At 51.9% G+C, this 26,709-nt stretch overlaps 10 protein-coding genes across 10 annotated transcripts; 3 read left to right on the plus strand and 7 right to left on the minus strand.

Moving 5' to 3' along the window:
- Window positions 1–674: 674 nt before the first annotated feature.
- N7515_009550 (Zinc finger C2H2) lies at window positions 675–3,118 on the plus strand (the record flags this gene model as incomplete). The annotated part of the gene is made up of 3 exons (XM_056670294.1): window positions 675–807; window positions 868–2,917; window positions 2,977–3,118. 3 exons carry the CDS (start codon window positions 675–677, stop codon window positions 3,116–3,118), a joined length of 2,325 nt encoding a protein of 774 aa, XP_056518093.1.
- Window positions 3,119–3,876: 758 nt separating this feature from the next.
- On the minus strand, window positions 3,877–4,944 carry N7515_009551 (uracil phosphoribosyltransferase; the record flags this gene model as incomplete). Its single annotated transcript, XM_056670295.1, has 3 exons — window positions 3,877–4,310; window positions 4,590–4,689; window positions 4,771–4,944. 3 exons carry the CDS (start codon window positions 4,942–4,944, stop codon window positions 3,877–3,879), a joined length of 708 nt encoding a protein of 235 aa, XP_056518094.1.
- Window positions 4,945–5,146: 202 nt separating this feature from the next.
- On the plus strand, window positions 5,147–6,361 carry N7515_009552 (FluC/FEX family fluoride channel; the record flags this gene model as incomplete). Its single annotated transcript, XM_056670296.1, has 1 exon — window positions 5,147–6,361. One exon carries the CDS (start codon window positions 5,147–5,149, stop codon window positions 6,359–6,361), a length of 1,215 nt encoding a protein of 404 aa, XP_056518095.1.
- A 108-nt stretch (window positions 6,362–6,469) lies between these two features.
- N7515_009553 (uncharacterized protein) lies at window positions 6,470–7,246 on the minus strand (the record flags this gene model as incomplete). Its single annotated transcript, XM_056670297.1, has 3 exons — window positions 6,470–6,675; window positions 6,721–7,023; window positions 7,126–7,246. 3 exons carry the CDS (start codon window positions 7,244–7,246, stop codon window positions 6,470–6,472), a joined length of 630 nt encoding a protein of 209 aa, XP_056518096.1.
- A 730-nt stretch (window positions 7,247–7,976) lies between these two features.
- Window positions 7,977–8,279, minus strand: N7515_009554 (uncharacterized protein; the record flags this gene model as incomplete). Its single annotated transcript, XM_056670298.1, has 1 exon — window positions 7,977–8,279. One exon carries the CDS (start codon window positions 8,277–8,279, stop codon window positions 7,977–7,979), a length of 303 nt encoding a protein of 100 aa, XP_056518097.1.
- Window positions 8,280–9,486: 1,207 nt separating this feature from the next.
- Window positions 9,487–11,004, minus strand: N7515_009555 (uncharacterized protein; the record flags this gene model as incomplete). Its single annotated transcript, XM_056670299.1, has 1 exon — window positions 9,487–11,004. The coding sequence occupies one exon, from the start codon at window positions 11,002–11,004 to the stop codon at window positions 9,487–9,489; it is 1,518 nt and encodes a 505-aa protein (XP_056518098.1).
- A 280-nt stretch (window positions 11,005–11,284) lies between these two features.
- On the minus strand, window positions 11,285–13,000 carry N7515_009556 (putative DNA-directed RNA polymerase III RPC4; the record flags this gene model as incomplete). Its single annotated transcript, XM_056670300.1, has 1 exon — window positions 11,285–13,000. One exon carries the CDS (start codon window positions 12,998–13,000, stop codon window positions 11,285–11,287), a length of 1,716 nt encoding a protein of 571 aa, XP_056518099.1.
- Window positions 13,001–13,911: 911 nt separating this feature from the next.
- On the minus strand, window positions 13,912–15,895 carry N7515_009557 (putative C6 finger domain protein; the record flags this gene model as incomplete). Its single annotated transcript, XM_056670301.1, has 2 exons — window positions 13,912–15,099; window positions 15,161–15,895. 2 exons carry the CDS (start codon window positions 15,893–15,895, stop codon window positions 13,912–13,914), a joined length of 1,923 nt encoding a protein of 640 aa, XP_056518100.1.
- A 3,072-nt stretch (window positions 15,896–18,967) lies between these two features.
- On the plus strand, window positions 18,968–20,900 carry N7515_009558 (cyclin family protein; the record flags this gene model as incomplete). Its single annotated transcript, XM_056670302.1, has 4 exons — window positions 18,968–18,979; window positions 19,154–20,011; window positions 20,065–20,604; window positions 20,658–20,900. 4 exons carry the CDS (start codon window positions 18,968–18,970, stop codon window positions 20,898–20,900), a joined length of 1,653 nt encoding a protein of 550 aa, XP_056518101.1.
- A 1,471-nt stretch (window positions 20,901–22,371) lies between these two features.
- On the minus strand, window positions 22,372–26,546 carry N7515_009559 (RNA helicase; the record flags this gene model as incomplete). Its single annotated transcript, XM_056670303.1, has 3 exons — window positions 22,372–22,634; window positions 22,711–26,227; window positions 26,316–26,546. 3 exons carry the CDS (start codon window positions 26,544–26,546, stop codon window positions 22,372–22,374), a joined length of 4,011 nt encoding a protein of 1,336 aa, XP_056518102.1.
- Between the last annotated feature and the right edge of the window lie 163 nt (window positions 26,547–26,709).

Below are 26,709 nucleotides of genomic sequence, written 5' to 3' on the forward strand. Positions count from 1 at the left end.
GCTGGGTCAAATCTCTAGGGCTTGTCATTTTTTTTAATTTTTTTTGGAAATAATTACGACGTGTCGATTTCGTACGGTAAAGAAAGGGAAAGGGGACAAGAAGAGAAGGACCAGTGAGAAAGTGAGTGGTAAAAGGAAAAGTGCGTGGCCGGAGAGGGGGCTGGGTAACCGATTCCCCTCTTTGTTGGTCTATGCTGGTCTTGTCCTAAGTAATTGGGTCCCGCTTTCGCCCCTCTGTTGGTCTTTGCTTCACGCGTCAGTAAGCGATCGGCTTAAACCCACGGCCCTCTCTCCCCCTCCCTTCATCCCCCTCCTCCTCTCCCTCCCCCCCCCCCAAAAAAACCAAAACCCGATTTCGAATTCCCTTCCCCTTCTTATTCTCCTCATCCTCCTTCCCCTCTCTTCTTCCCCTCCCCTTCCCATCTAATCGCGGTTGATCATCCCGCCCTTCTTTTTTTCACAACACAGCGTTTGTTCCTCATTTAATATTCCTACTTCGTGGCTGGACACCACTACTACTCCCCCAATACCTTTGAACCTTTTCCCCCGCTCGAGGAATGATCAGACATCCCAACGAACTTCTGTCGTCGACACGCCTACAGAACCGGTGCGAACTTACCCAGGGGTCAATACCACCGCTTTCACTCTTTCTTCTCTAAAGAGAAAACGCACACATGGCTCCTTCCGCACCTGGGGCGGCCAACTCGCCGGCTAAGAAGACATCAGCCCCCGAAAAGAAATATAAATGCCAATTCTGCAATCGCGCATTCAGCAGAAGTGAACACCGCAGCCGTCATGAACGGTCCCGTAAGCTTGAGATATTCAGATTCACGCGTTGTACCCCTCTTAACTGATTCGAAAATATAGACACCAAAGAGAGACCCTTCAAGTGCTTAAAATGTCGCAGTACCTTTGTCCGTCGCGATCTACTTCTGCGTCATGACCGAACGGTCCACGCCAAGGACGGCGGAATTCCCCTGGTCGCAGAGGGGCGCAGGCGTGGTGGTGGGGTTCAGAAAAACTCATCTGCCCCAGCGAAGCCGTCGGTCACTGTTGACCCGACGACGCTGGAGCAGATCGAGGCAAGCAGCGATGGTATGGTCGACCTTGAAACTGCAGCCATGTTGATGACAGATTTCCAACATAAGGCTGCAGCAGCGGCGAACGGCCAAGTCTCCGAGCGTTCCGAATCGCTTTCGCCAGGACGCGGCTCCTTCGAACCGTACCTTTCGGGCAACGCAACTCTGCCGCAAATGCCTTGGGACACGCTCATCTCCCCCGCGGAACCCGGCTCGATGCCTACCCTCGTCGATCGCCATGGTCCCGTTGGAGACGTTCTCCTATCCAACTCGCTGCCGCTCTCTGGGCATTCCACCCCGAATGCCTTGTCACCGTATCCCTCAATGACCGGCCCTGTCAGCCCGGTTAACTACCGCCGCTCACCCGGGCCGAGTCAGGCACTGACACTCCCCAAGGCTCCTCAGGTTGCTAATGAAATGGAGCGCAACTACATTGTAGAGCGTGTTCAGGGATCCGACACGCTGGGTGCTCTTCCGGATACCTTCCAGCTTCCATCTACGATCGCGCTGAACCAGTATCTGTCCACCTACTTTAATCTGTACCATCCTCACTTGCCATTCCTTCACCAGGAATCATTCAAGCCTTCTCAAGTGCCTGCACCCTTGTTGCTCGCAGTACTATCAATTGGTGCACTCTACACCTTTGAGCGCGAACACGCCTTCATGCTTCATGTCGGCTCCAAGGTCCTTGTCAACCAGTTCCTGCAGCACAAGGACAACTTCGATTCCCGCAAGTGTCCCTTATCACTGATGCAGGCTACTCTACTGAACATGGTGTTTGAGAGCTGGAGTGGTGACCCGAAGGGTCTGGAATGGACCTGCTCGATCAAGAGTCTGCTGGCCAACATGGTCGCGGGTAACCGTTACCAACTGAAGGTGCGGACACAGGCTCGCGAGAATGCGCAGCCCTCGCGCGAGGAGTGGATTGAGGATGAATCATGTCGTCGTACATATTTTGCTGTGTACATCTTCTTTGGAATGTTGACGCTTACATTCAACCACACTCCTGCCATGAGTTTCGATGAGTTTGACGACTTGGAGCTTCCATCCTCGGAGTCACTCTGGAATCTCGACGCCACTGATGATGAGACTTGGCGCCGCAGCATGATGTCTAGCGCGCTGACTGTGCGCGAGGCCCATGACTTCCTCTTCCAGGGCGAGCAGACCCGCTACAGTGCTTTCGCCACTCGCGTGCTGATCAACGCCCTGTTCCTCCAGGTCTGGAGCCACAAGCGCAGCTTTGAGGCGCTCCAAGATGTGGTAACGGAGTATAAGCTGCGTCTAGCCCTCGAGACCTGGGAGAACTCACTTGAGGTTTGCGAGCCGGAGACCATCGTGGTGCCGCTCAGCACTCCCCAGAAAGGCCACCCCTTGATCTTCAATTCGATGGCGGTCTACCGCAACACCCGCGCTCGCCTGGAAGTTGACCTGAAGTCCATCCAGGAGGCGATGCGGTACCACTCCTCATATGAGGTTGCGGCTGCTATGACCGTCGCTCGTGAGAAGGTCAAGCGCTCCCAGGAGATGAACAAGGTCATTCAACAATGCTTTGAGTGCATTGAGATTGCTGCTATTCAGGGCATCAATTGGGTCGCCAAGACCTCCGCTACCAACTGGAGTGTCGAGCACCCTCTCTGCGGCCTGGATCTGATGGTCATCCTGAGCCTCTGGCTCTACCGCCTGGAACATGACGATGAGCCGGCGACTGAGGCCGAACTGGCCCTCTACAATAAGGTCCGCAATTTGTTTGACGATGATGCTATCGACGCCTTCGGCAAACTCAGCTCTACCGTGGCCCGTGTATGGGGTAATATCCTAGACGGCGTGGTTGTTTGGGGGTGAGTTTTCTCTTGTCTCTGCTGTTAATTGTGGTATCATCTTACTGACTGGCTTCTAGAATTACCAAGTTGATGGGCGAATCGTTCAAACTCCACTCCCAGGCTCTGGTCGGCTACGAAGATTCTCTTCGTGTTGGCAAGGATCAGCCGATTCATGCGGTGCCCACCAAGTCGCTTGCTAGCGTCGGCACTGCATACTAAATTTTCTTTTTCGTCACTTTTTCTTGTTGATCTGCTTTTGCCTGCTTTGAATTTTCTTCGGGATCTTACTCTCCTTTGTTGGACGCTTTTCTTTTGGGACACTTTGGAATCAAGGCTGGACACGCCAGTGGGCAGGCGGGGGGTTTGGGCTTTTCAGCAATACTTCGCCTTTTGATATCCCTCTCGGTGGTTCTCGGTCTTCTGCTTTTTTTTTTCTCGCTTCTTTTGCATCTTCCCCTGCCTTTACACCAGGGAGTCCAGTGTGGTGTTTCTGCTTTCCATCTTCGACACTTGGCTGGTCCTGTGTGTTCTTTCGCACTCCGTGGAGTTTGACTTGTCTCATGGTTCATCTTAACCCCTAATCGTGCCCCTCGTCCATCTGCTTTTTCTGCTCTCGATACCTTTTGACATTGCGTTCTTGATTTATTTTTCATATTTTTTTCATGTCTTGCCATTTTTCTTGCTCAGGCTGATTTCTAGCCGCTGTATTTGACGTTATTGCATGTCCTTACCCCGTCTTTTGCTTTATGCTTTTTAACGCTCAGCATTGTTTTTCAATTTTCTTCTCATTTGTTCATCTGCACATGCTTTGATGCCATTTCCATGTACTATACGTTATCAATGAATTTATCTGGCGGGGATAACTTGCACTGTAGCTTGTAGACCAATAGTTATGTAGTTTCGATATGACAAGCTCCAAGTCATCTGCAGCTGTAGTTGATAGCTACATTGTATTCAAATCCAACACATACTGGAATCTACTTGCCAACAGCAACAAACAATCGATCCCCAATATCTCCAACACCAGGCACAATCATCCCCTTCTCATCAACTCCCTTATCAACACCCCCAACCCAAACCTCAACCTCACTCCAAGTCCCCGCAGCCCTCTTAACACCCTCCTCGGAAGCAAGAAGACTAAGCATAATAACCTTCTTCACACCCCAATCGCGCAGCAACTGGATAGCCGCCTCGGCGGTTGCACCAGTCGCGATAACGGGGTCTAGGAGGACCGCTAGGCTAGCGGCTGCCGTGTTGGTTGTTGGGGCTAGGGAGGTGGGGATGGAGGGGGAGAGCTCGGAGCGGTGGAAGGGGAGGTTGTTGTAGTATTCTACGGGTTGGAGGGAAACTTTTTCGCGGAAGAGGCCTAGGTGGTAGACTGGGACTGGGGTTGGGAGGAGGTCGTTTAAGGCTGTTCCATGGTGTGAGCGGGGTCCCGTGGTTTTGGGTTAGAGTGGGGTAGGGGGAGATCGGGGTGGGGTTGAGTGAATTTGGATATGGATTTGGACTTGGGATTGGGACTTGGACTGGACTGGGGCTTTTGTGTAGAGGTGTAGTTGGGCTTAGGCTTGGGCATGGAATGAATGAAATGGAATGGGTAATAACACGAATGAATGGATAATAGTAGTGTAGTGCAATACGGTTGTAGTTTTCTGGCTAGTTGAGATACATTGAGAAATCAGTCACTTACCATCAACCATTCCTAAGCCGGAACGTAGAATTGGCACGAGGGCTAGATCTGCTGGGTCGATGCCTTGGGTTTCGTATTCAATTCCCAGCGGGGTGGTGTCCTGGAGGAAGAATCAGTCTGCTGGGATCATGGTTTCGGGCTGTCTACATATAAGTATACGTGTAAGAAGGGTAGAACATACTGTTCCTGTTTTGACCAGCTTTAGCCCTGCAAAGGCTTCCACGCCTAGAATGTTGGCGATGTCATTGACCAAGCCTCTTGTCTCGCGCGGGGTGGTGGAGGAGGAGCGGACGAGAGAGAGCTTGGCTTGGAGACAGGGATGGGTGGAGACGTGGACATTAGGTGGGAGAGACATGATGGATGAGGGAAAAAGTGAAGGAGATCTCAGAGAGAGAGAGAGAGAAGAAGAAGAAGAAGAGAAAGAGAGAGTCTGTTATCTTCCCCCTCTTATACAAACAGTCTCCAACCTTATCGGACTCCACATGATCCCCCCCCCCCCCAATTCTTGGCGTTCCTCATCCCAACTTTCTCCCTATCAAAGGCGGGTTGGTCAAAAAATGTCACCCACCGGGGCCACTGCCAGTCTACAGTCCAACTTGAACACATCTTCAGAACCACCAGACTCCTTACACTCATCATGGCCGATCCCGACTCATCCCCCAGCATCTGCACCTGCACCGCCCGCATCAGCTGCGCCCCTTCCTAAATACACCCACTTCTACACCGTCTCCCACCTAATCTTCTTCTCCTTCCTGGGCACACTGGCCCGCCTAGGCCTGCAGGCATTGACATTCTACTCGGGCGCACCTGTTGTAACAGGTGTCCTCTGGGCAAATGTCGCCGGTAGCCTGGTGATGGGGTTCCTCGCGGAAGACAAGAAGCTATTTCGCGAGGAATGGGGTACAAAACCAAGTAAAGAAGCAACAGTCGAAACCAGCGACAGAAGCAGAACCCACAAAGCCGTTAAGAAAACCATCCCATTGTACATCGGGCTGACGACTGGTTTTTGCGGCTGCACCACCTCCTTCTCCTCGTTTATCCGCGACGTTTTTCTCGCATTGGCAAATGCTCTACCCGACCCGTCGCTACCGGAAGCCACACACATCGCACCCCGTAATGGTGGATTCAGCTTTATGGCGCTGTTAGCCGTCATCCTGCTCACGGTTTCGCTGGGCCTGTCAGCGCTGGTTTTCGGCGCTCATCTGGCGCTGGCGTTGACTCGGTTCACGCCAACCGTGCCCTTTGCGTTCACGCGACGCGTACTAGACCCTCTCGTGGTCGTGTTGGCCTGGGGCTGCTGGCTCGGTGCTATTTTCCTGGCTATCTGGCCGCCGGATCGACACAGGGGTCCGGATGTGTGGCGCGGTCGGGCGGTCTTTGCTCTTGTCTTTGCGCCGGTTGGGTGTCTTTTTCGATTTTATGTTTCGTTGCATCTCAATGGCCGGATTCCTTCGTTTCCACTCGGCACGTTTGTGGCCAATATCTTTGGCACTGTTGTCTTGGGTATGTGCTATGACCTGCAGCATGTTCGCGGGCTTGGGGCGGTTCCTGCTGCTCTGACAGGGTGCCAGGTGTTGCAGGGCGTTATGGATGGGTTCTGTGGGAGTGCGACTACTGTTAGCACTTGGGTTGCTGAGTTGTATGGGTTCGCTCGTCGACGCCATGCGTATCTATATGGTGTTGTCAGCGTGGTTGTTGCTCTGGGGTTTTTGGTTATTATCATGGGCTCTTTGCTTTGGACGAGGGGATTTGCTGAGCCTGTGTGTATATGATAAGGTGATATGTATGATAATGTAAATAGACTGATTATAACCTTACGGCCGATGAATATCAAACATCCGATATACCTACCCCCATCCCAAACAAACACAACCCTAAACTTACTCCCTCGTAGGCGCAGGCCCAATCTCAACAGGCGTACTAATCCCCCCACCAAACCTCCTCGCCGGACTCGCAGACCTCAACTCCTTAATCCTAGCAGGACTCTGTCCCCTCTCCGAAGACCCCAACGCCACTCCAACAATAGACCCAGGAATCCCCCTCCGCCCATCCCCGACAGGACTAACAGCCCTCGACGCAACAGGAGCTGCAAAAGAAACCAACCCAGGACTAAAAGGACTCAAAGACCTACTAGACCCTGGTCCCTGATTCAAACCCGGGTTCAAACCCAGAGGACTTCCGACCCTGGTCATGCTATCGCTCGCCCTCTCGTTAGCGTACACGCCTTTCCCATTCCCGTACATCTCCATCCCGTGCACGGGTAGTTCTGCGCGGTTGTGTGGCGTGAAGCGTCCGAGCATTTTCTCATGGAGACTGGGTTTGCTGTCTGATGCTGTGCCGGATCTTGGGAGGTTGTCTTTGGTTGCGATGGGTGTTTTGTTATGAAAGGCTTTGCGGCGGGTTAGGTCTTGGGTGTGGAGACGGGTTTGGAAGACTGGGTTTAGGGTCAGATTGGTTCTTATATCTATCTTGTATATGGGGATTTGGGCTGTTGATGGCGGGATGTTGGGGAGGGAGGAATGGAGGATTCACGGACCACGCCAGAGAGTAATGTATACGCCCATTACTACTATGCAGAGAGCGGGGAGGCCGAGTATTAGGCCAAGCTCGTGGCTGAGGGAGGGCATTGGAGTGTAGGGGGGGTATTCGTTTGGCATGGTGAGGGTTGTATATTGCGTAGTAGTATACTGCATAGGGTTTGGAGAGACGAACTGGAATAGAAAAAGAGAAGCCAGGTTGATCAGTCCAGTACACTCATTGCTAGAATAATGAACCGATTTTCAGGAGAAAGACTCACATATCGAGGAACAAAGAAAAGAAACACCCCATGTCCATTCGAGTCCGAGTCCACCAGAAAGCTGCAACTAGTCTGGACTAAATCACCAACAAAGAACAGCCAAACAAGAAAGAAAGAGGAAGAATAGTCACCTCGTATTCACCATATCTATATACACCAATTAAGTAAATCCATCCCATATAAACAGACAATAAGTATCAGCAGGAACAAAAAGGTATCATGTACAACATGCAACTCTATATACCCAACAAACCCAAGTACACATCGCACATGTACCCAGCAAGTCAAGGAATGCAATAACAGAACAAAAAGGGGATATTCCAAAGAAACAACCCCCAGCCAAAGCACAAGGCCCTGGATGCAAACAGAAAGTAACGAGTAAAGGCCAAAAAAGCGCTGCAAAAGACCGTAAGAAAAGAAACAAAAGCATATGTCTCGCAGATTAAGGAATATAAACAATATTCGAGCAACGGCGTTTCACGTGTCGTGTCGGAGAGAAGAAAGCTAGGTGCGGCGTCGAAGTCGAAGTCGGAATTATAGATCAGAGGATATGCGTTGAAAAGGACGAAAGAAAGCACCAAGCTAACCGCTCAGCCAAGCATCGCAGCTGTCAACGCAGTAAAGGTCAACCCAATAGCCATGCCAATCCACGGCGTCTGGCCCAAGGATCCCTCACTGCGCACCTGCAGCACATGTCTAGCGGCCAACATGCGCACCTCGTCTTCGGGTAGATCGAGATCGCGCGCGGAGGCGACGAATTGATCCCGAGGAGCGAGGTCTCGTATTGAGACGGGTGGGGAGTTGTGCGAGAGGCTGGCGGGAGCGGCGGGTTGATTTGACTCGGCGAGGACGGCGGCTGGGGCGAGGAAGAAGAGGAAGGTGGTCGGTTTCATGGTGAGGGAAGTATATAGGTATAGATTCCAGAAGGTTTGCTTTGCGGTTGCTGCCTATGGACACAAGCAATGCCAAGCTGTTTGGTGCGGGTTTTGGTGGGGATTGGAGTTGGCGAGGCAACAGTGGTGTCGATGCAGGTTGTAGAGATGTTTTATGTTGGTTGTACAAGATTTGAACGAATGTCGGTGCTGGATTCAGGAGGTTATGAGGGGCTTAGAACATGCCACTTAGGCTGGATTGTTGTGTTCTGTCGGGAAACCGGGAATAGGGGGTCGAAAGCTGGAGAGGTAAAGTCCGGGGTTTGCTTTCGTCTTTTTTTTCAGTTTTTCTTCTCTCTGCGTTTGTCTCCAGCTCACTCTTTGTCGTAGAGGAGGATTGTAAGAAGGGAAAAACTTGACAAGATTGAAGACCCGAAGAAAAAGACCCAGGGGGAAGAGAAAAAAAGGAAATTAAGGGAAGATTAAGTTGAAGCAAGTCAGGGCGAGGGCTTGATTGGTTGAGCCGCACTTTGGCTCGGAGTCCCTGACCCATGGGGGAGTCATTGGGTTCCACGGGCGTTGATTGGTTGTTGAGCTTCCCGTGTTTGAGGCTATCGAATGTTTATTTATCCTCTTGCCCCTAAGGTTTGTTCTAAGGGTTAAGCTCTTTGTGTATCCACGCTAGTTTCTTGGTTAATCTTAATTTTCAAGTGTGCATCGAGGTACTCCGTAGTAGTAATACGATACATCACCGTACTAGGTGCAAGGTAGATTCGCATTCCATTCAAATCGCTTCTAATTATAGTTCCAAGACATTTCACCGAGGCTTAACGGGTAACGCCACAAATGATCGTCACCGCAGAGGGCGGATTCGAGCGAATAAACGATCGGGATTCGGACAGGGCGCAAGGAAGATGACGACGCTCATGTGTGCGTAGAACCAACGCCAAGACATCCAGACCCTATTGCCCTGGGCATCGTAAATAGGCCAATTCAAGGAACAATCTTTGATTTTCCAAGAGTGGGTAGGATCGAGGACGCGGTGTATTGCAAGTATTAGCCAGCCAGTAGTCAATTCGCTGCGATGTCCACTTGCGCAAGCATGCTCTTTTCTCGCGCTCCTCTGTGCTAGGCCCTTTGTCTTCCAAGCGGGCTGAAGCAAGTCCCAATCAAAAAGGCACGTCCCCAGACACAGAGGCGCCGGGTCACTTTGATGCTCGCTTGATGGTCAAGCCGTCGGATTTCCAGTGGGCATATCTGCTAGTGTAGAATTTCCCTGCGTAGGAACCGAAGAGCGCGACTTTTCAGATGATCTGGCCTCAAGATTCTTCAACCTGACTTCCTCCCGCGCTCTGCGAACCGTGAGGCGTATCTCACTAGGGAGGACACCAGTCTCACGCAGACAATCCGCGCAGGCACGACAGTAAAATCCAGCCTCTGGATTTTTTGTCTCAACGAGTCGACGCTTGCTACTGGGGAGAGTCATATCTCCACAGTGACGGCAAGGGCTTTCCAAAGATCTAGGGCCGGATCTCGAGCGCTTCGCTCGGAGCTTCCTAAGTGCTGCAATTCGCACCGAGCTCGGCAAGGCATCCGTTTCAAGTAGGCTCCGCGAACACGGCTGGCAGTAGTATCCAGCGGCCGGATTGCGAGGCTCGACAAGTTTCCGCTTACTTTTTGAGGTGGTCATGTCGCCGCAGTGAATGCAGGGGCGTGCATCGCGGCTTTGCTTCTGTGAGGTAGGACCGGGAGGTGGAGAGGACTCGGATGGTCCGGGGGTCTCTCGGTCTTCCCGCAAGATGTCTGGTGCTTCGTTTCCTGAGTCGCCGGTAGGAGGTTTCCTACTCCAAACCGCACTCCGATATCTATATGCTGCAAGATCTGTCTCGGTTGGGAGGTTGCCGTGGATACTCTTGTGTCGAACGCAGGTCCGACAATGAAACCCAGCGGAGGGGTCATCCGGATTGGCAAATTTACGGCTGGTTCTGGGAGCAGTCATCCTGCCGCAGTGTCGGCACGGACTTGTTTTGCTAGCCTCTCCGCTCTGTAGCATCAGTCTGCGCCGACTCATTGCTACCAGCTGCTCCTCGTTCGGTAGATGACCACGAAGACGGACGCTCCGAGTGCAGGCCTTGCAATGCCAGCCGCTGGAGGGATTGCTGCGGTCGATGAGTGTTCGGGCCTTGGGAATGGCCTTTCCGCCGCAATGCGCGCAATGTTCTAGGCTGTTGGTCGCTGAAGTCCCATGGCGACATTTCTGAGTCCATGGTGTCTTATCATGGCTCGGAAAGGCGTGTGTAGGTCTTAATAGATCACTGAGAAATCTCCCGAGCGAAAAGGAAGCTCGGTGAGTATGATGCGGAGGTGTCGCGGATCCGTGATGTGTGCGACGGTTGTTACATGGCTGAGGAAAGCGCCTCAGTTGCGACGATATAACATATCTCGTGGGCGGTACGTTGCGTAATAGATGTGTATAGGGTAGGCATTGAGATCCGAGGGGACGCAGCGACATCGCAAAGTCCACGTTCCGCTTGAGACGCGTGGTTTGGTTTATGCGGACATTGTATTGAGAGGCGGGGACTGAATTGGGCCTACTCGAAGATCGAGTGTCCACCGCAGCAGAGGTAAGTGCGCAAGGATATAATTGCGTCTGGGCGTTCGAAAGTTGACGCGCGCGAATCAACTTGGTAGCTGTCCAGGGCAGATGGCACCGAAGCCTTGGCGCGTGTGTCGCCTGAGGCTTCATTCGGGATAATTTTGTTGCGGGTCAGCCCAGCCCGGCCCCGGTCCCGAACCCAATTCCGGAGGTCTTCTCGACCAAAGCTTGCGTCTTTTCCTACTGTGTATTGAGTCCATTAGACGGCTATTTCATCCACAATACCCCGTAGTTGTAACTACATTAAGTTAAGTTGTGATAATGTGATTGTAGAAGATTGGAGTCTAGATTCTTCTGGACATCATTATGGGTATGAATTGTACGTATTCATTTGCGTTCTTTCCGTCATGAAACGTGCTCTGGATAGAGCTCACAGAATTACATCCCAGTTCGGCGTGACTGTGAACTTTCCAGACAATTGGCCCATTGACCAAACCTGGCCGGCCTCTTCATCAACCTTGCCGGGCACTTGCGGTGTTGGCTTCGACATGATGACCGCTTCCTGCACGAAGCCTACTGGGGCTCCGCGGTCCAACTCCATGCTAATACCACCCCAGTCTAGGGTCACGCGACCGGACTGGTGTACATTAAGCTTTCCGACACGGCCAGTGGGAAGCGTCCAGGGTTTGCCGGCCGTGAGAATATCGGAGTCTTCTGATACAGTGGGCTCGTTGTCATCCACAATCTCCACGTCGTCCGCTGCTTCACGCTTGATTTCATCTCGAGGAGCTGCTGCTGCGGGTTGATTGTTGGTGACTTGAGCAGACCCGGCAAGTCTGAGGCGGGGGGTCATTGGGGGGAATTGCATGAGGAACATTTGGCCATGTAAAGGATTCTCTTCTTCTTCATCCTTGCTCTCTTCACCCTGTCCTTCTGCTGCGGCAGTATCACCATCTGGAACCACGCTAGTAGTTTCACCTTCTGTGATGGTGTTCTTTGGCTCCTTGGCCTTTCGCTCCTTAGGAACAAGAAGATCCCTGATAATAGCCAAATCCTCCGTGTGTCGGTCGTATTCGTCGATTTCCTCCTTGGTGTGAAGGAGACTGCGCGGGTCTATGATTTCAGGCTCGGGCGTAGTTCGAGATGAGCGTAGTTCTGCTGTGCCCCTCTTCGTTGGGCTCTGGCTCTGAGCCGAGCGCACACGAACATTGTGCTCTGGGAGGAAATCGTCATCGTCAGCGTGAGGAATAGCATCTGGCATAGCTACATCCTCATCTTGAGGTTCGGGCTTGACCTTTGTGGGTGTACGCGTGACATCCTGTGCAGCCTTCTCTTTCTCTGCGTTTTTGCGGATATCGGCAGCTCGTGCAGAGCTAGATTCCATGTTCACGCTGATGACTCTTTCCTCGTGTTCATGTCGCTCGACACGCACAGGGCGAAGTCCACCAAGTGACCTGCTGGGCTGTTTGCCCTTGAAGTCTTTCGTTGTGTCCCAGTCCTCCTCGTCGCTATCCAAATTGATCCGATCAATGCTCATGCGAAGTGCGCTCTCTTCATCGTCCGAGGAATCGTATGCGCGTCCACGATTGGGCCCAATAAGACCAGACCGGTTATATCCTGAGCCTGCACCGCCCGGACCTCCTCCATACCCGCCGCCGCCGTGACCGCCACGACCGCGCTTGCCGCCTCGTCCACCAAACCCGCCCACAGCCATAGCCATGGGTCCACCACGGCCACGGAACCCGCCACGACGAGCAGTCCCACCGCGACCACGCTGAATAGCCGCTGCCTCCCTTAGACGCTCGTTGTATCGTTCCTTCTCGAGCCTTTCAATCTCCTCTCGTTCTTGCTTGCTGCGACGGCCGACTGCCTTCGGTCGATACTTTAGAACTGGTTTGGGTGTCTCGCCACTAAGCGCCGACGGGGGTCGGCTGCTAGGTGCAATGCTGCCGGAAGGTGTTCGTTTGTTCAGTGACTGAAGGCGTTGCACTGAGCCACGACCCGAGGGCCCTGGCGTACCGGTTGCCGCTGTCTCATTCTGTGGTGTGCCCCCGCCAGCGGGAGTCGTCGAGGTTGAGTCTGAGCGAGCACCACGGCCCGAAGCTCCTCCACGGGAGCTTGCACGAGGTACGGCTTTCGGAGGCATGATTGTGGCTTTTCAGACAAGGCGCTGGGGCGGCCTGCTGGGCGGTGAAAAAGTTCTTGTAGAGGACCTGACTTGCGCAGCGCGTTGTGGGTGTGGACTCGGTTTTGAAATAGTTGGATACTTGTTTCGGTTGGAGACAAGGTTGCGATTGGGCACGAGCAGAGCGCCAATCGTCGAGAAGAAAAAGTGAGAACTGTAGACTTCTAAGGTTGGGAAAGTTGAGCTCTTCAAAAAAAGTTGCGGGGCCAATCACACCGCCCTTATCATGTGATCTACGAACCCCACCAAGAGATCGCCAAGTCCAACAAGATGAACTGAGCTCCACGACAGCTAATCAGACTGAAGTCCGGGAAAAGATGAAGCTGTTAGAAATCGAAAAGCTCCCTTAGGCTGACTCCCTGGCTACACAGAATACGATGTAAAGCAATAATGGTAATCTTCTACAGCTCAGCGTCCCTGGTCCAGCGTTACCGTGAATATATATCACTTCGCTATTGGACCATACAGCGCACATGAGACCGATATAAATGGAGATAGATAACCCAGTAACATTTGATTCTTAATGAGGGAGTGGATGTGACAAGGAGCATATAGCCCGCAGAAACACTAAGACGCCGAAACACAACAACAACAGATCAACCGCTTGGCAGTGCGTAATGGAGGTCAGGAGCATGGCTTGTAACCAGAGAAGGGAGTGTGAAGTGAGAATGGCAAATGCTGGTACGGTAGTATAAAGAGTGTCCCTGGCGCTGGCCAGAAAGATGGAGAAAGAAGAGAGTGATTGCCGAGGGACCTTGGTCCGTAGTGAGAATGGTAAGATGAAGGAGAGAGCCCATGATCACGGAAGAGCCTGGAGCTGCGAATGGGATCGGCGCTTAGGGATGGCGGAAGCAATCGCAGCGTGAATCTCACTAGCGCTTTCGCTTCTTGTTCTTGTCTGCTGCAGACGCAGAAACAGGAGTCGCAGGCGTTACCGAAAACTCCTCATCTTCATCTACGCCCTCGCCATTCTTCTTGACAGGGACACCCATGTGGCGACCGTAACGGCCCTTGCGACCATTGCCCTCATCTTCACTAAGGCAGCCGTCGACGCCAATGCCGGCATCCTTGCAACGCCCACAGGGACGCTGCCGGTCACAGCCCTTCTTGCTCTTGCGGCACCGCTGGCACCGAGGCTTGGTAGACAGATCTTCCTCATCTGCACCCAGCTGATGCTGGAAGTTGACAGAGCCACCAGATACCTTTCGGGAGGAAGCCGGGCTAAGAGGTGGAAGAGGCGCCACGGACTTTTCGGACGACTTGCGAGGAGCGGATGCCGCAGACTTGCTCTTGCTCAGCTTCGTGGGTGCAGGCTTATGACTGCGAGCCTTAAGTGATGTAGGGCGGCTCTTCGGCTTCTTTGCCTTAGGCGCAAACTCCTTGTAGAGCACATCGTCTTCAGCCTCACTTTTGATGCCATCATATGCATCTGAGCTGTGGTCGCTGCTGTCAGCGCTAGGAAGGATGTCATCCAGGCCCTTGAGGTGACGCTTGATGGTTCCCGGCGGCAGCATCGGGCTTGAGTCCAGTCTCTGGCGACGAGTTGGCAGGTCATCCTCATCCTCGCTGAAGTTTTCACCATCACTGGTGGCGCCGGTGGACGAGGCAGCATCAGCGGCGCCACTGAAAGCATCGTCCAATGTTGAGGCAGAAGTGCGACCGTGAGAGAAGTTGGACGCATCGCCTAAACGTATCAATTGCATTGCTACATCCTCATCAGAGATGCAGCTTGCAATGGTAGGGTCGGGTGTGGGCAATATGCCTGGACCATTCACTCGGCTAGCCGAATTGTTGTAGGCTCCCGTATCGCGCATGCGATTCGCATGGTCTGGAACCACGGGAGTCGCGTATACTGTGTTGCGCCCTGATTGAATACCGTATTCACTCTGGCCATAGCTTTGTGGAGATGGGAGCGCATGTTGATAGCCATATGGGCCACGTTGCGGTGGGCGTGCGAAAGGCGACCCAGCGCCTTCTTGTCCAACCGATCGACGCTGAGGGGAAATGGAGGAGGTGGAGGTAGTGAGGGGCACTTGGGGAGGAACGAACAGCGGGAGCTCCTATGGACGAAAGACTGATTAGTGAGATCGACGACAGGATGTTGACAGGGACATGACTCACAGAGCTATCAAACTTGGGTCGTTTCCGACGACCATCTTGTAGTATATTCTCCATACTGATATCAGAGCTAGCAAATAGTTCATTCCGAGCCCTGCGAGCATAGGCGCTTTCGGTATCACTATAGCCGTCATCATCATGAAGACCTCCATGGGCGTTTGATGCCCGGCTTTTGTTACCCGCGCGGGAGGGAGGCTTGTGTTGAGAAGCACTGCGCAGACTCCGGTTCGACGGAGAGGTGCTGCGCTTTCTCCCAAGCCGGGAGGCAGGCCGTGGCTGATCCATCATGGGTGCCATGCTGTCAGCCATCTGGAAAGGCTCTGCCAGACTAGGCCGCTTGCGAGGCTCGCCAGGGAACCCGTTATAGAAATGGTCCCCATATGGTTGGATGGGAATGACCCGCACATATACAGTTCTGTTATTTTTGAGGTTCTCATACCTTGCGATGAGGGTTGTCCCATGTTCATCCTCGAAGCTCACCCCACTGGCAGTACCGTCATAGATGCCATAGAAATTTTTGACCGTTGTGACGATCGAATCCGTGGTGTCATGAGGATAGATTTGAACGCGCATTGGAATACGAGCTCGAACTTTGGAATTCTCATCGAGCAGCAACTCGAAGGCGACGTTTTTCGGTGCCGGGCCCTTAAGCGACGGGTCTCGAGCTCCAGCGGCAGAGTCTGTCAGATTCGGCTGCTCGAGAGGGCCAGAGAGCCCTTCATGCTGAAGCGCTTGCATATTTAATCGTTCCCGATTGCGAAGGAAGACTTCACTGCTATATCGAAGACTGCATCAACCCACTGCTTCTGTGCGGTAGAGGGCGGGAATGTGATCCATGGCGAGACACAGAGGGAGGGCAAGTGTAGAGGGAATAATCCATCAAACCTACCACAGTTATAGACTCCGAGGTGCCAGGCTGGTGGATGGACCACCCCCAGGTCTTGTATAGAAATAATCGAAGCAGAACCTTCGATGGAGGTGGAGGGGAATCTGCAGTCGCAAGATCCGGGAGCGACTCAGAACAGTCAACGTGGGGAACCTGCAGAGGAACAGACCATACGAATTAACACAATGGCCTTTCTAGTGATTGAAAATATATCAAGGATGTGGTTTGTCTGGGAGGATGATGGATAGATGTGTCGCTAACCGAGTCCGGCCGAACTTGGGAGCGGGCTTTGGGGGAGAGGGGAGACGAAGCGAGGACCCGGAAAAGAATGGAGAACGACATGAACACACCTAATTTGACTCAAACAGGATCGTCCAGAACGGCAATTATCCGAATTGTCCAAGGTAGGGTGAAGGGTCGAAGGCAGGATGGGTTCGGTCGAGGTCGAGAGGGGATTGTCGGTTCTACGAAGCGCTGAGGCTATGTCAGCGGTGACATCTCCAGGACCGGGATGGAGTCTCAGGGATGAAAAGTGAGACTAGTAAAGAGGAGAAATACATACCTGATACTGTTGACAGCGCTGAAGGTGATCAGTTCACGGTGTAGTTGGATGGTAGGAAGAAGGTTGAGGTGGGTGCGTACGATGGTTTCACCTAAAGCGAGAAAACGGGCCTTTGGGGTCGGTGACATGGCGATTTGCGCTTCCGGCGCTCAACGCAGCAGCCATCACATTCCATGAGATCAGTGGGCATCTAGAAATTGTTCATACACTTTGCGACTATTCTATATATCTAAAATAATAACTATGTGTGGAATCATCCCAGTGCCATACCTTTTCGCAAGGCGCAGGCTGTCGCAATCGGGATGCCATTGCGCCGAGTGACGGGGCACTCTGTCTAACCCCCCATTCATAATTATTATGTATGGAATTGAGAATAGAATCGGGTCTCTAAATATCCCAGTATTATATGTCCGTGAATGCGGGCTCCTGGGGTCGAATTCATAGGGCAAAGCCAGCGGTTCACCCGAAAGCTGGCCAAGGTCGGGTACCTCTGTCGCTACTCCATATATTCAAGACGTTGAGGATTAGGGGCGCAAAATAAGATAAAGAAATAACGCCCAATGGATTGACGGACTTGCAGCTAGTTTCTAGCTTGACCACGTAGCGACCGTTCCCTTTTTTAATCTGTTGTGGAGGTGTGCGCTTGGCCAGGACGCCAACCAGGTCAATTTTCCACCACCGCCATTGTCGCATTGCTCATTTAGTATCTGATATGTAAACTACTGTATAGCGCGACACTTATTATGGGATTTATTATGAGAATTTTGAGGGTAGGATGGTTTATACGAAATCTGTTGACCCGACTGGACCGCACGGGTCTGGAAGATCTATAGTCAGCGCTGAGCGCTCCAACATAAGGTTATCACCCAGGACACAAGTCCACTCTGTACGGAGTATAGAGAAATCCTTCGCCTATTCTCGATTCTTTGGAGTTGTTTCGCATGATCTGCAAGTTGGATTTACCCCTCCTCGGGGACCTACGTAAGGTCAGAGAATCCCCCGGTAAGCATTCCTGGGCTTCTCGTATGCCACAGAAGATGCATAGGGCCGATAGCTAACTAACACAAATCTATGCTTAATCCAAAGGAACTCGATGGAAAAGGGGGAAATATTTCTGCTTGGTGGAGTCAGACGACGTTGAGAGACTGGGCGCAAAAGGGTCTGAGGCGAGACAATGAACATCGAATGATCTTCGCGCTAAGAACGCTATTACAAGTGTTCAGACTGATTATTTCCTCCAAATCCCGACAGTAAGCCTTCCAAGATAAAACTCCGAAACTGCAGAAGCCACTTAGATGTGAGTGGGTTTCGGTTGATCACAATGCTGCCAAACAGGAACCGCTCGATTCCGGCGTCCCACCTCTTGCGACGGCGGTGTGGCTCTCACGTGGTCTCGTGTAGATAGCGCGTTAGATCTAGATCTTTGCATAAAAGGGCGATTACACTCGCAATTATCGAGATTTTTGAAATATTTCTATTGCAAAATCTACATAACAGCAACATTAACATTTGGATAAATTTTTATATTTCTACACCAATTGTAGAATGAGCTGTTTTCAAATATGTAATTTGATAGACGTTGGAGGAGACGCGCCGATAAGGGCAATGACGTCAATTAATCAACAAACCGTACAAACCAACTTACAAACAGACCAAACATCCAACCCTTGATCGGCGTCCCGAGGTCAAATATTGGAATTCGACATTGGACTTGATCACTCATGGAAATACTCTCTGCCCGTCCAGTTATTACAGATATTGAATAGAATATCATAACCAGAGCCAAAAGATCATTTTCAAAAGATGACAGAATGCCCTACTGTGTAGTCGGAAATGGTTATCATGTTCATATTGTCTCTATAGATCCCTCAAAGAGCTTCCGCTACTACATCTACTTATGACCTAGATCTTTATAGACCTCCCCTTACACTAGAAAGTTCGAGACCTACACTCATCTTTAATCTTAACGCGGCAAGGTATGTACATCCATAATATGTAGCAGTTTTGCGCAATCGGTAGCCGTGCTTAGTCGTAGCGTCCAAATGCGGATTAGTCTACATTGTCAAGGCACGTCTTCACGAACAAGGGACTTGCCTCCCTTTGTCCTCACTCTTCCTTCCAAAAGGTTTGTATTCCGCGTGGATTGATTTGAATTTCGTCCTGGTAAGTATCGTTGCAGGGGAAACGTGAAAGGAACAAGTCAAGCCCGGGAAAGTGTGAGCGGGACCAGACTGTTTGTTTTGCTTGGGTCGACCAATCACGTAGGGCAACTTCAGCGACCCCAACTCAGCAAAAAGTAAACAACACCTCTTTGCAATCATCACCCTCACCATATCGTCTTGCAACATCACTGGTGTTCACAATGGATGCAAAGGTAAGTGATTGATGCTTGTGCGATTCTGAATCTCATGACTGTCTCTTTACACGTCGATCGTACGTGAAAAGCGCGGTTGTATGGCTCGTTTCGTCAACGTTGTTATCTTGTCTCATTTGCTTTGGAGTCCGTTCCATTCGCTCCTATGGGCATTGATGCTAACATATATTGTAGCCACTGCGGTTCCGAACGATTGGGGACGAGAATGCCCCACCGGTGGCTCTGCAGAACCAGAAGCAGACGGTCATACACCAACGGAACAAGTCGAGCCCTGCTTTGGGTATGATGGCGCAAAATCATGCTGGTCGACGTGCTTTTGGAGATGTTAGCAACATTAAGGACAAGGTGCGGGCTAGTCGAGATGACTCTAGCGTTGGAGGAAAGTCTATGGCCACTGAAGTGAAAGGTCCGGGTTTGTCTCAGCCGGCTCAGCGGCCGACGTCCCTATCGGGAAGCAGGGTCGTTCTCAATAACATATCCACTCTCAAACCTATGAATCCTGCCGGCAAAGCTCAACCTGTTCACAAGTCCAAGAGGACCAACGCTGTCTACAAAGACCAACTTCACACTGTCCCCGAAAAGGATACATCCAAGGAATCACGCACCGATACAGAGATCAAGTCCCGTCAGCCCGTCGCCGACGACAAAACACGCAACTCCGCTGCCAGTGCAGTCCACTCAAAGGTGCTGAGTGGGGATCTTGCCAACATCATCGAGTCTGATGCTACTGTATCTGAGACCGAAGAACTCAAAGACCACACGCAAGCCGAGGAACCTGTTTCAGCGATGTCGGAGCCCGAAGAATGGGATGGAGACGAAACCAAATATCACCTTGCGCCCTCCTACCAAACCGATGGAACTACCGCTCGTCTATTCCCGCGCATGAGCGATGTGACCTTCCGCCAGATGATGCAGGCGAAGGCTATCGTGGAAAGCCAGCTGACCGATGAAGACTATTATGAGGACCTGTTGGATACCACCATGGTTGCCGAGTATGACTCCGAGATCTTCCTTCATCTGAGAAAGCGCGAGGTATGTTCGGCGATTCATATCTTCACTGTCAACTGAGCTGACCCTGTCTCTAGATCGAAATGCTACCCGTTGAAGATTACATGGCACGTCAAAGCGAACTTCAATGGTCGATGCGCTCCGTCTTGATGGACTGGCTCGTTCAAGTTCACCAGCGCTTTAACCTGCTCCCCGAGACCTTGTTCCTCACGGTCAACTATATTGATCGTTTCCTGTCCTACAAGGTTGTCTCCATGGGAAAGCTGCAGCTGGTTGGTGCCACCGCACTCTTCATTGCAGCCAAGTTTGAAGAAATCACAGCCCCTTCTGTGCAAGAGATTGTCTACATGGTCGATGGCGGCTATTCCGTGGATGAGATCCTCAAAGCCGAGCGGTTCATGCTCAGCATTCTCAACTTTGACCTGGCATGGCCGGGCCCGATGAGTTTCCTTCGTCGTATCAGCAAAGCTGATGAATATGACCTTGAAACTCGTACCGTTGCGAAGTACTTCATCGAGGTGGCGATCATGGATGAGCGGTTCGTCTGCACCCCTCCCAGCTTTGTTGCGGCTGGGGCTCATTGCCTGGCTCGTCTGGTGCTCGAAAAAGGCTGCTGGGTATGTTTCACTTCTCCTTTGCTACTGTAATGAAACTAACACCACTATAACAGACACCAGCCCACGCCTTCTACAGTGGTTATCTCTACTTCCAGCTGATGCCGGTGATGAGAACAATGATGGAGTGCTGTGAGAATCCCTCACGCCACCATTCAGCCATCTTCGCAAAGTATTCGGACCGCCGGTACAAGTGTGCTTCGTTGTATGTCGAATCCGAGTTTCATTTGACCTTCGAGTTGCCCGAGGTCGATGATCTCAATAATCCGAAACGCTGGAATGGGCTTGCCAACTTCTAAGCTTCCGCTTCGACAACATTGTTCCCTGGGGGGTTCCTCCGACACCATGGCTCTTAGCTATGATGTTGCGACTTACCACTACCAACGATCTCTAACCTCTCTTTTGTTTTGATATTATCCACACGGCGTTCTCTTCGGGGGTGGTACGGCGATCTGGTGTCACTTAATGCATGGCGCGTTTTCAATGGGTCTGCAGTCTTCTTTCTGCTCTTACTCTCATTTCGTCTATTGCCTTGCTGCTTCTGCTTCCTCTCTCGCTCACTGGGCTGACGACGAAATGACCTGACGCCGTATGCCCGGACATGGGCATGAATAGTCGGAAGGCGTTGAAGATGATCTGAAACCCCGGCGTTCTACATGCTTTATCTTTTCTTGTTTTCTCTTACTTCGCACATATCCCATTCTCGTTGACGCGATATTCCCCATTCACTCTGGCAGGTCATATCCAATATGCATGACTGCTGCTCGCCCTAATCATTGTTGTCATCACTTGTGCTTTGTGCAAATTCTTCCGGCAAATTCTTCCGGCATCTTGTTTCCCTGGCGTTTCCAAGCATCTATCGCTAAGTGAGTATTGCTACATGGCATCTTTTACTTGGGCGATTCATTGCATATCGGAATAGCTTTAGGGACAGGTCGTGTATGACCGCAGATATCAATCGACGCAAATTTGTGTTCCCAATCAACTTCACTTTTCTTGTATCTGTAGGCATACATCTGACTAGGTGGATGTTGTGGACATGGGATGAATCCACTTTGATTTGATCTCTCGGTTGTCATTTGTCTAATCTCAGTCAAAGCAAAGGTTATGGACGTCAAGAGTGGCCACCGCTCTCTTCACACCTTATAAATTGGACATTTCTTGATTAGGAAGTGTAGGCTCATGGACGGGTCAGGCCCGCTTCTCACTATATGGCCCTGCCATATATTTCCCACACGCACAAGGTCCTAGAGAATTCTATGCTACACCCAGAGGATCCCTAGCAGGCGCGTCAACGCCTACAACTGGAAGCATACGGACTCAGCCGTCCCGAGTATGTACACAGGTTTCTTACCTTGCTGGTGTCTAAAGAACAGCTAGCGCCAATCGGACCACACCCCGGCTGCCGTGGATAGGCGTGCGATCGGGTTCGGTTGGGGCTGGCCGTTCCGGAGAAATTGACATAAGAAAACCTGTACTCGAGATAGACTGAGCCGGTATACTTCCGAATTAGAACTTGCCTAAAGCCACTGAATACATTTACCGCTGTGGAGTCTCCAGTGCCTCAGGACCATTAGGAGACCATGAATAGGCACCATGCAGCTAGGACACATACGCCTACTTCAGGCTGATGATCTGATTCGACGTGCTGTGCACGGTCGTATCATAAGGTGTGATATTATTTCCTGAGATGACCACTTTGACGTACAAGGTAGTACTCCGTATGCGTTCTATATAACTTTTGAAAACCAGAAACCCCATCTATGCAGATCATTGATCAAGGCCATTAAACTCAATGAGCTTCTTGACTGCCTCAATCACTCTATCGCCAAGATTGCTGCCATCAGCCACCAAAGAAGGATTATCAAACCGCTCCGCAAGAGCCTCGTCCAACATGGTACGCAGTCGGGAAACGAGTACGCCAATGCGGGCCCATCCGCGCAGACGGAGCCAGCCGTCCACGACGAGACCGCGGCCCACAGTGTCGAGTTCTATTGAGCCACAGAAGAGGAGCAAGGAGTATGCGTTGAAAGCTGTAAGATGAAACCGTCAGAGTTCGGATATTTGAGAACAGAAGAAAACAAGGAATGATAAAAAAAAAAAACTCACGTGTGAGATCACGGATGAAGACCTTGCTAGTAGCCATCTTGGTGAAATAGCTGAGATATGCTGCGGCACTAGGGTAACCCGCCGCGGAAAAGAGAATTGAGCTAGGGTGAATGAAGATCCGGCCATTCTCCTGATTGAAGTACTTGATAGTACGCGCATCGGGGTCAACCTCCACAGTACCAGTCACGGAGCTAGCGAACTTCTTATCCGGGAATGAGATCTGCGCGACCTGAGGCTGGAAGGCACCAGCAATAAGAGCGCGGATCAAGTTACGGTTACCAGCGTTGCGGTTCCAGGCGCTAGCCGAGTTTTCAGAATACTCAACTGGCAGGACGCCCGCGTCTTTGAGGGAGGTGATGAACTGCGCGCGGTTCGAAGAGATATCGCGCAGCGTCTGGTGGGAGAGGAAGTTGGCGACACACCACGACTGCGTACCCCAGTATCCGCCCTGGGCACGGGTCCGCTCCGACCAGGCCTGGTAGGCCGAGAGGTCTGTGAGGAGGTCGCCGTCGCCTGGGCGGGAGAAGGTTGCTTTTGCGGCATTTGCTTCCTCGCGCTTCTCGCGGGGGGAGACGAATGGGCTCTTGACGGTTAGGATTGCGGCGATTGTGAGGCAGGGTTCCATGCAGCCGAAGATGGAGCCGTAGATCATTAGCTTGGCGCAGCGGAGATCTGCGGGGATCATGGAGAGGTATCGGCCTAGTGCTGTGAGTCGGTCGTGGTCTAGGGCGCCGACGCGGTGCAGGAAGCTTAGTGCGCCTTCGACGGCTATGCTTTCTGGTGGGGTGATGGTGTTGGCTAGGAAGGTGGCGACGTCGTCGATGCCTTTCATGGATTTCACGGATAGGCATAGCTGTTCTAGAGGGACGCGGCGGATTTCCGGGTCTGGGCGTGGGGCCATGTTGGATTCGGCTTTGCGGGTGTAGAGCTTGTAGCAGATACCGGCACGGACACGACCTGCTCGACCGCGGCGCTGTTTGCAGGCGGCTTGTGATGCCCATACTTCTTGGAGACGGACCATATTGTCTTTGGGGTCGTAGCTTGTTTCTTTGACTCGACCGGTGTCAATGACGGCTACGACATCCTCGATTGTGATTGAGGTTTCTGCGACGTTTGTGGCCGCAATGACCTTTCGCTTGCCCCTTGGTGGGCTCTGGAATACTCGACGTTGTTCAGCTGGGAGTAGGGAGGCATGCAATGGCAAAGGATGCACGTTGGAAATCCTGCTGACTGCTTTCAGACACCTATCGATCTCTAGTGTACCAGGAAGGAAAATCAAGATGCCTCCTGGCTGATTCCCTAGCTGAGCATCGATATATTCGACTGTCGCTGCGATCAAGTCGTAATTGATACCCATGCCCAAGCTCCGCAGGGCTTTTCCGAGCGATTCATCTCCCCGAGAAGACTCTTCCTCGTCTTCGTAGCCCTCGGCAAGTTCTGGCGCAAATGATGTGTACCGAATGACATCGTCCAGGTAATAATCTTCGACAGGGAATGTGCGGCCGGGAATATTGACCAGTCCAACAGATCCCTGACCACCAAAGTAGCCCTTGAAGATAGCCGCATCGAGGGTGGCACTCATGAGAATGACCTTCAGGTCTTTGCGGTGAGGTAGAACATCCCTTAGCAGCGCCAACAAGAAGTCTGTATCAAGACTACGCTCGTGGACCTCGTCGACCACCACGTGCGAAACGTCCGCGAGCGAGCTTGCGACATTACCATCCGCATCGCCACCGGACTGAATCCGGCGCAGCAAAACGCCAGTAGTCACAAAGGTAATCTTTGTTGAACCAGGCTTGGCTTTCGATTCACCTCGAATCACATATCCGACTTCATCGCCAACTACTGCACACCGTTCATCGCTGACTCTGTCGGCAAGACCTAAGGCGGAGATTCGCCGTGGCTGTGTACAGATGATGTTGGCAGCGGCTCCCAATCCTCGTTGGATCATGTCGTCCAGCACAAACTGTACGGATTGCGTACTCTTACCACTACCAGTCTCACCCGAGATGATAGTCACCTGGTGAGAGTTGATTGCGTGGATGATTTCATGCTGGATGTTCCATGCGGGAAGTGCTTTTCTTTTGCGGGTCATCTCTTTCTGCGGAGCAGTGTCCTGTTTGGCCTCCCAAGCGTCTCGAATGGCCAAGCTTCGTTCCGAGTCGATCTTCCAGTCGATGCCCCTGCGGTTCTTGCGCGATGGGCGCATAGGAATCCCATATGTTTCAGCTGTCGACGAAGCCGTCACAGCTGAAATCTCTCGCAGTTTACCTGGATTATCCATGATGCTCCGCAAATTGACCTCTAACCAATCCATGATGTTGAAGATCATCGATTCACCCGTAAAGTTGTCCTCGGCATACTGCACTGCCCGACGGATCGCACTCAGGCGTATATAAGCGGGGACATCTTTGGCCTGAATTGATATGATAGGAGGCGTGCTTGGGTAATGGGCGGAGGGCTTTTGGAAGCGAAAGATTGTATTTGGTGGAAGTTCCGATGCCTCACTTTTGATCTCGCAAACCTTGGCTGATACGCGACGATAGCGTTCCCCGAAGATGGCTTCCAATGTAGTCGCCTCTTCTGCCCAAGCTTCGTCATCTTCATCGGCTACCGCTGGGGCAGAGAACTGAGTGCCATGGGCCAAAGTGCCCTGCAAGTGCTCAGCAGCCGCCAACTCATCGCCTTTCTTGCTATCCAAAATTTGGGAACACATATCGGCAGGATAACCAACAGATGACAGCCGTTTGATCTTAGCCTCACGAGCAACATCGCCAGAACCCAGAGTGACTCCAGCGGAATATCCTTCTGGCAGAGACCATCGTGGAAGGTCGTCCTCAGGAACATAAATAAGAAGCCACTCCAACACCTCTTCGCGGTCTTTGCATTCCGCCGCAGCTTCTTCAACGTGGCTGCGTCGGAACCCTAAACCAGTGAACTCGTCCGCGATAGCCTTCTTTTGGCTATCTGGGATCTTCACACCGTACGGGTTCCAGCTCGTATGTTGTCGCAAGAGACCTTCGATGTCTCGTCGAATGCGCGCGCCCATATCTACCTTCGGCGCCTGTGACCAGATTCGTTTTGATTTGGCATCCCCATGTCCGAGTCCCAACTCCGCATTCGAGGCTTTTTCTTTCGCCTGCGCCTTCTCGCGATCTGCTCGTTTCTTTGCCAGGTCTGCTGCCGCAAACTCTCGTTCTTGCTTGGCCAAAAAGGGATCTGCTTCGTACATCCAGCCTCTGCCTTCCCGAGTATCGGCTGCTTTGATTTCCGCAAAGTCTTCCTTCCACAACTTCTTATATGTCGGAGGCATCATCATATGAATGTTGCGCATATTGCATACTCGGAAAAGAGCAAATGCCGCAGCAAAATGGCGCGCTTCGAGGGCTGTCGGCTGCCCAGCGAGGTGTTTGTGGGAGGGTGGAAGTCTCAGTGGCGGAATAACGATCAATTCTTTGGTCTTAGGGTCTATCTTCTTCATCGTTACGGAAGACACAAAGCCATCGGAGGTTTTTATCTGAAATTATCGTAGTCTATCAGCGTCTGTCTTGATATATGGGGTTTGTGGGACTCGATGCGACAGATGCCGCGGAGGACTTGATTACCATGCTGTACTCTGGTTTCTCCCATTTCTGCTTCTGGCAATGCTCGGCCAGCATATTGACCGGAAGCTTTCCCGTCCATGATGCGCCGCCAATGACCTCCTTCACGGACGGTTTTTTGGGCTCCTCCGGCACTTGCTTCTTCGCTTCGCCCGCCTTTTCCGCAACGGCTTTGGCTTTTTGGGTGCCCGGTTTAGGGCCACCCTTGCCGTCGCCTTTCTTCTTAGGTGGCATTGTGCGTTTGGTGAGTTGATCAAGAACGACAACTTTTGGAGCTTCGGACAAAAGAGTGACCCGCACTAAACCGCTTTGGGGTTGCGGGGAGCGTCCATACGCAGGCGGCGATCAACACTTTTATCTCCTCACGAGTCACATCTGAGCAGGCGCATATGCTTTC

This window comes from Penicillium bovifimosum (genome assembly GCF_028826915.1).
Source record: "Penicillium bovifimosum strain IBT 22155 chromosome Unknown utg000007l_segment0_segment0, whole genome shotgun sequence".
In the NCBI taxonomy this organism is placed as follows: domain Eukaryota; kingdom Fungi; phylum Ascomycota; class Eurotiomycetes; order Eurotiales; family Aspergillaceae; genus Penicillium; species Penicillium bovifimosum.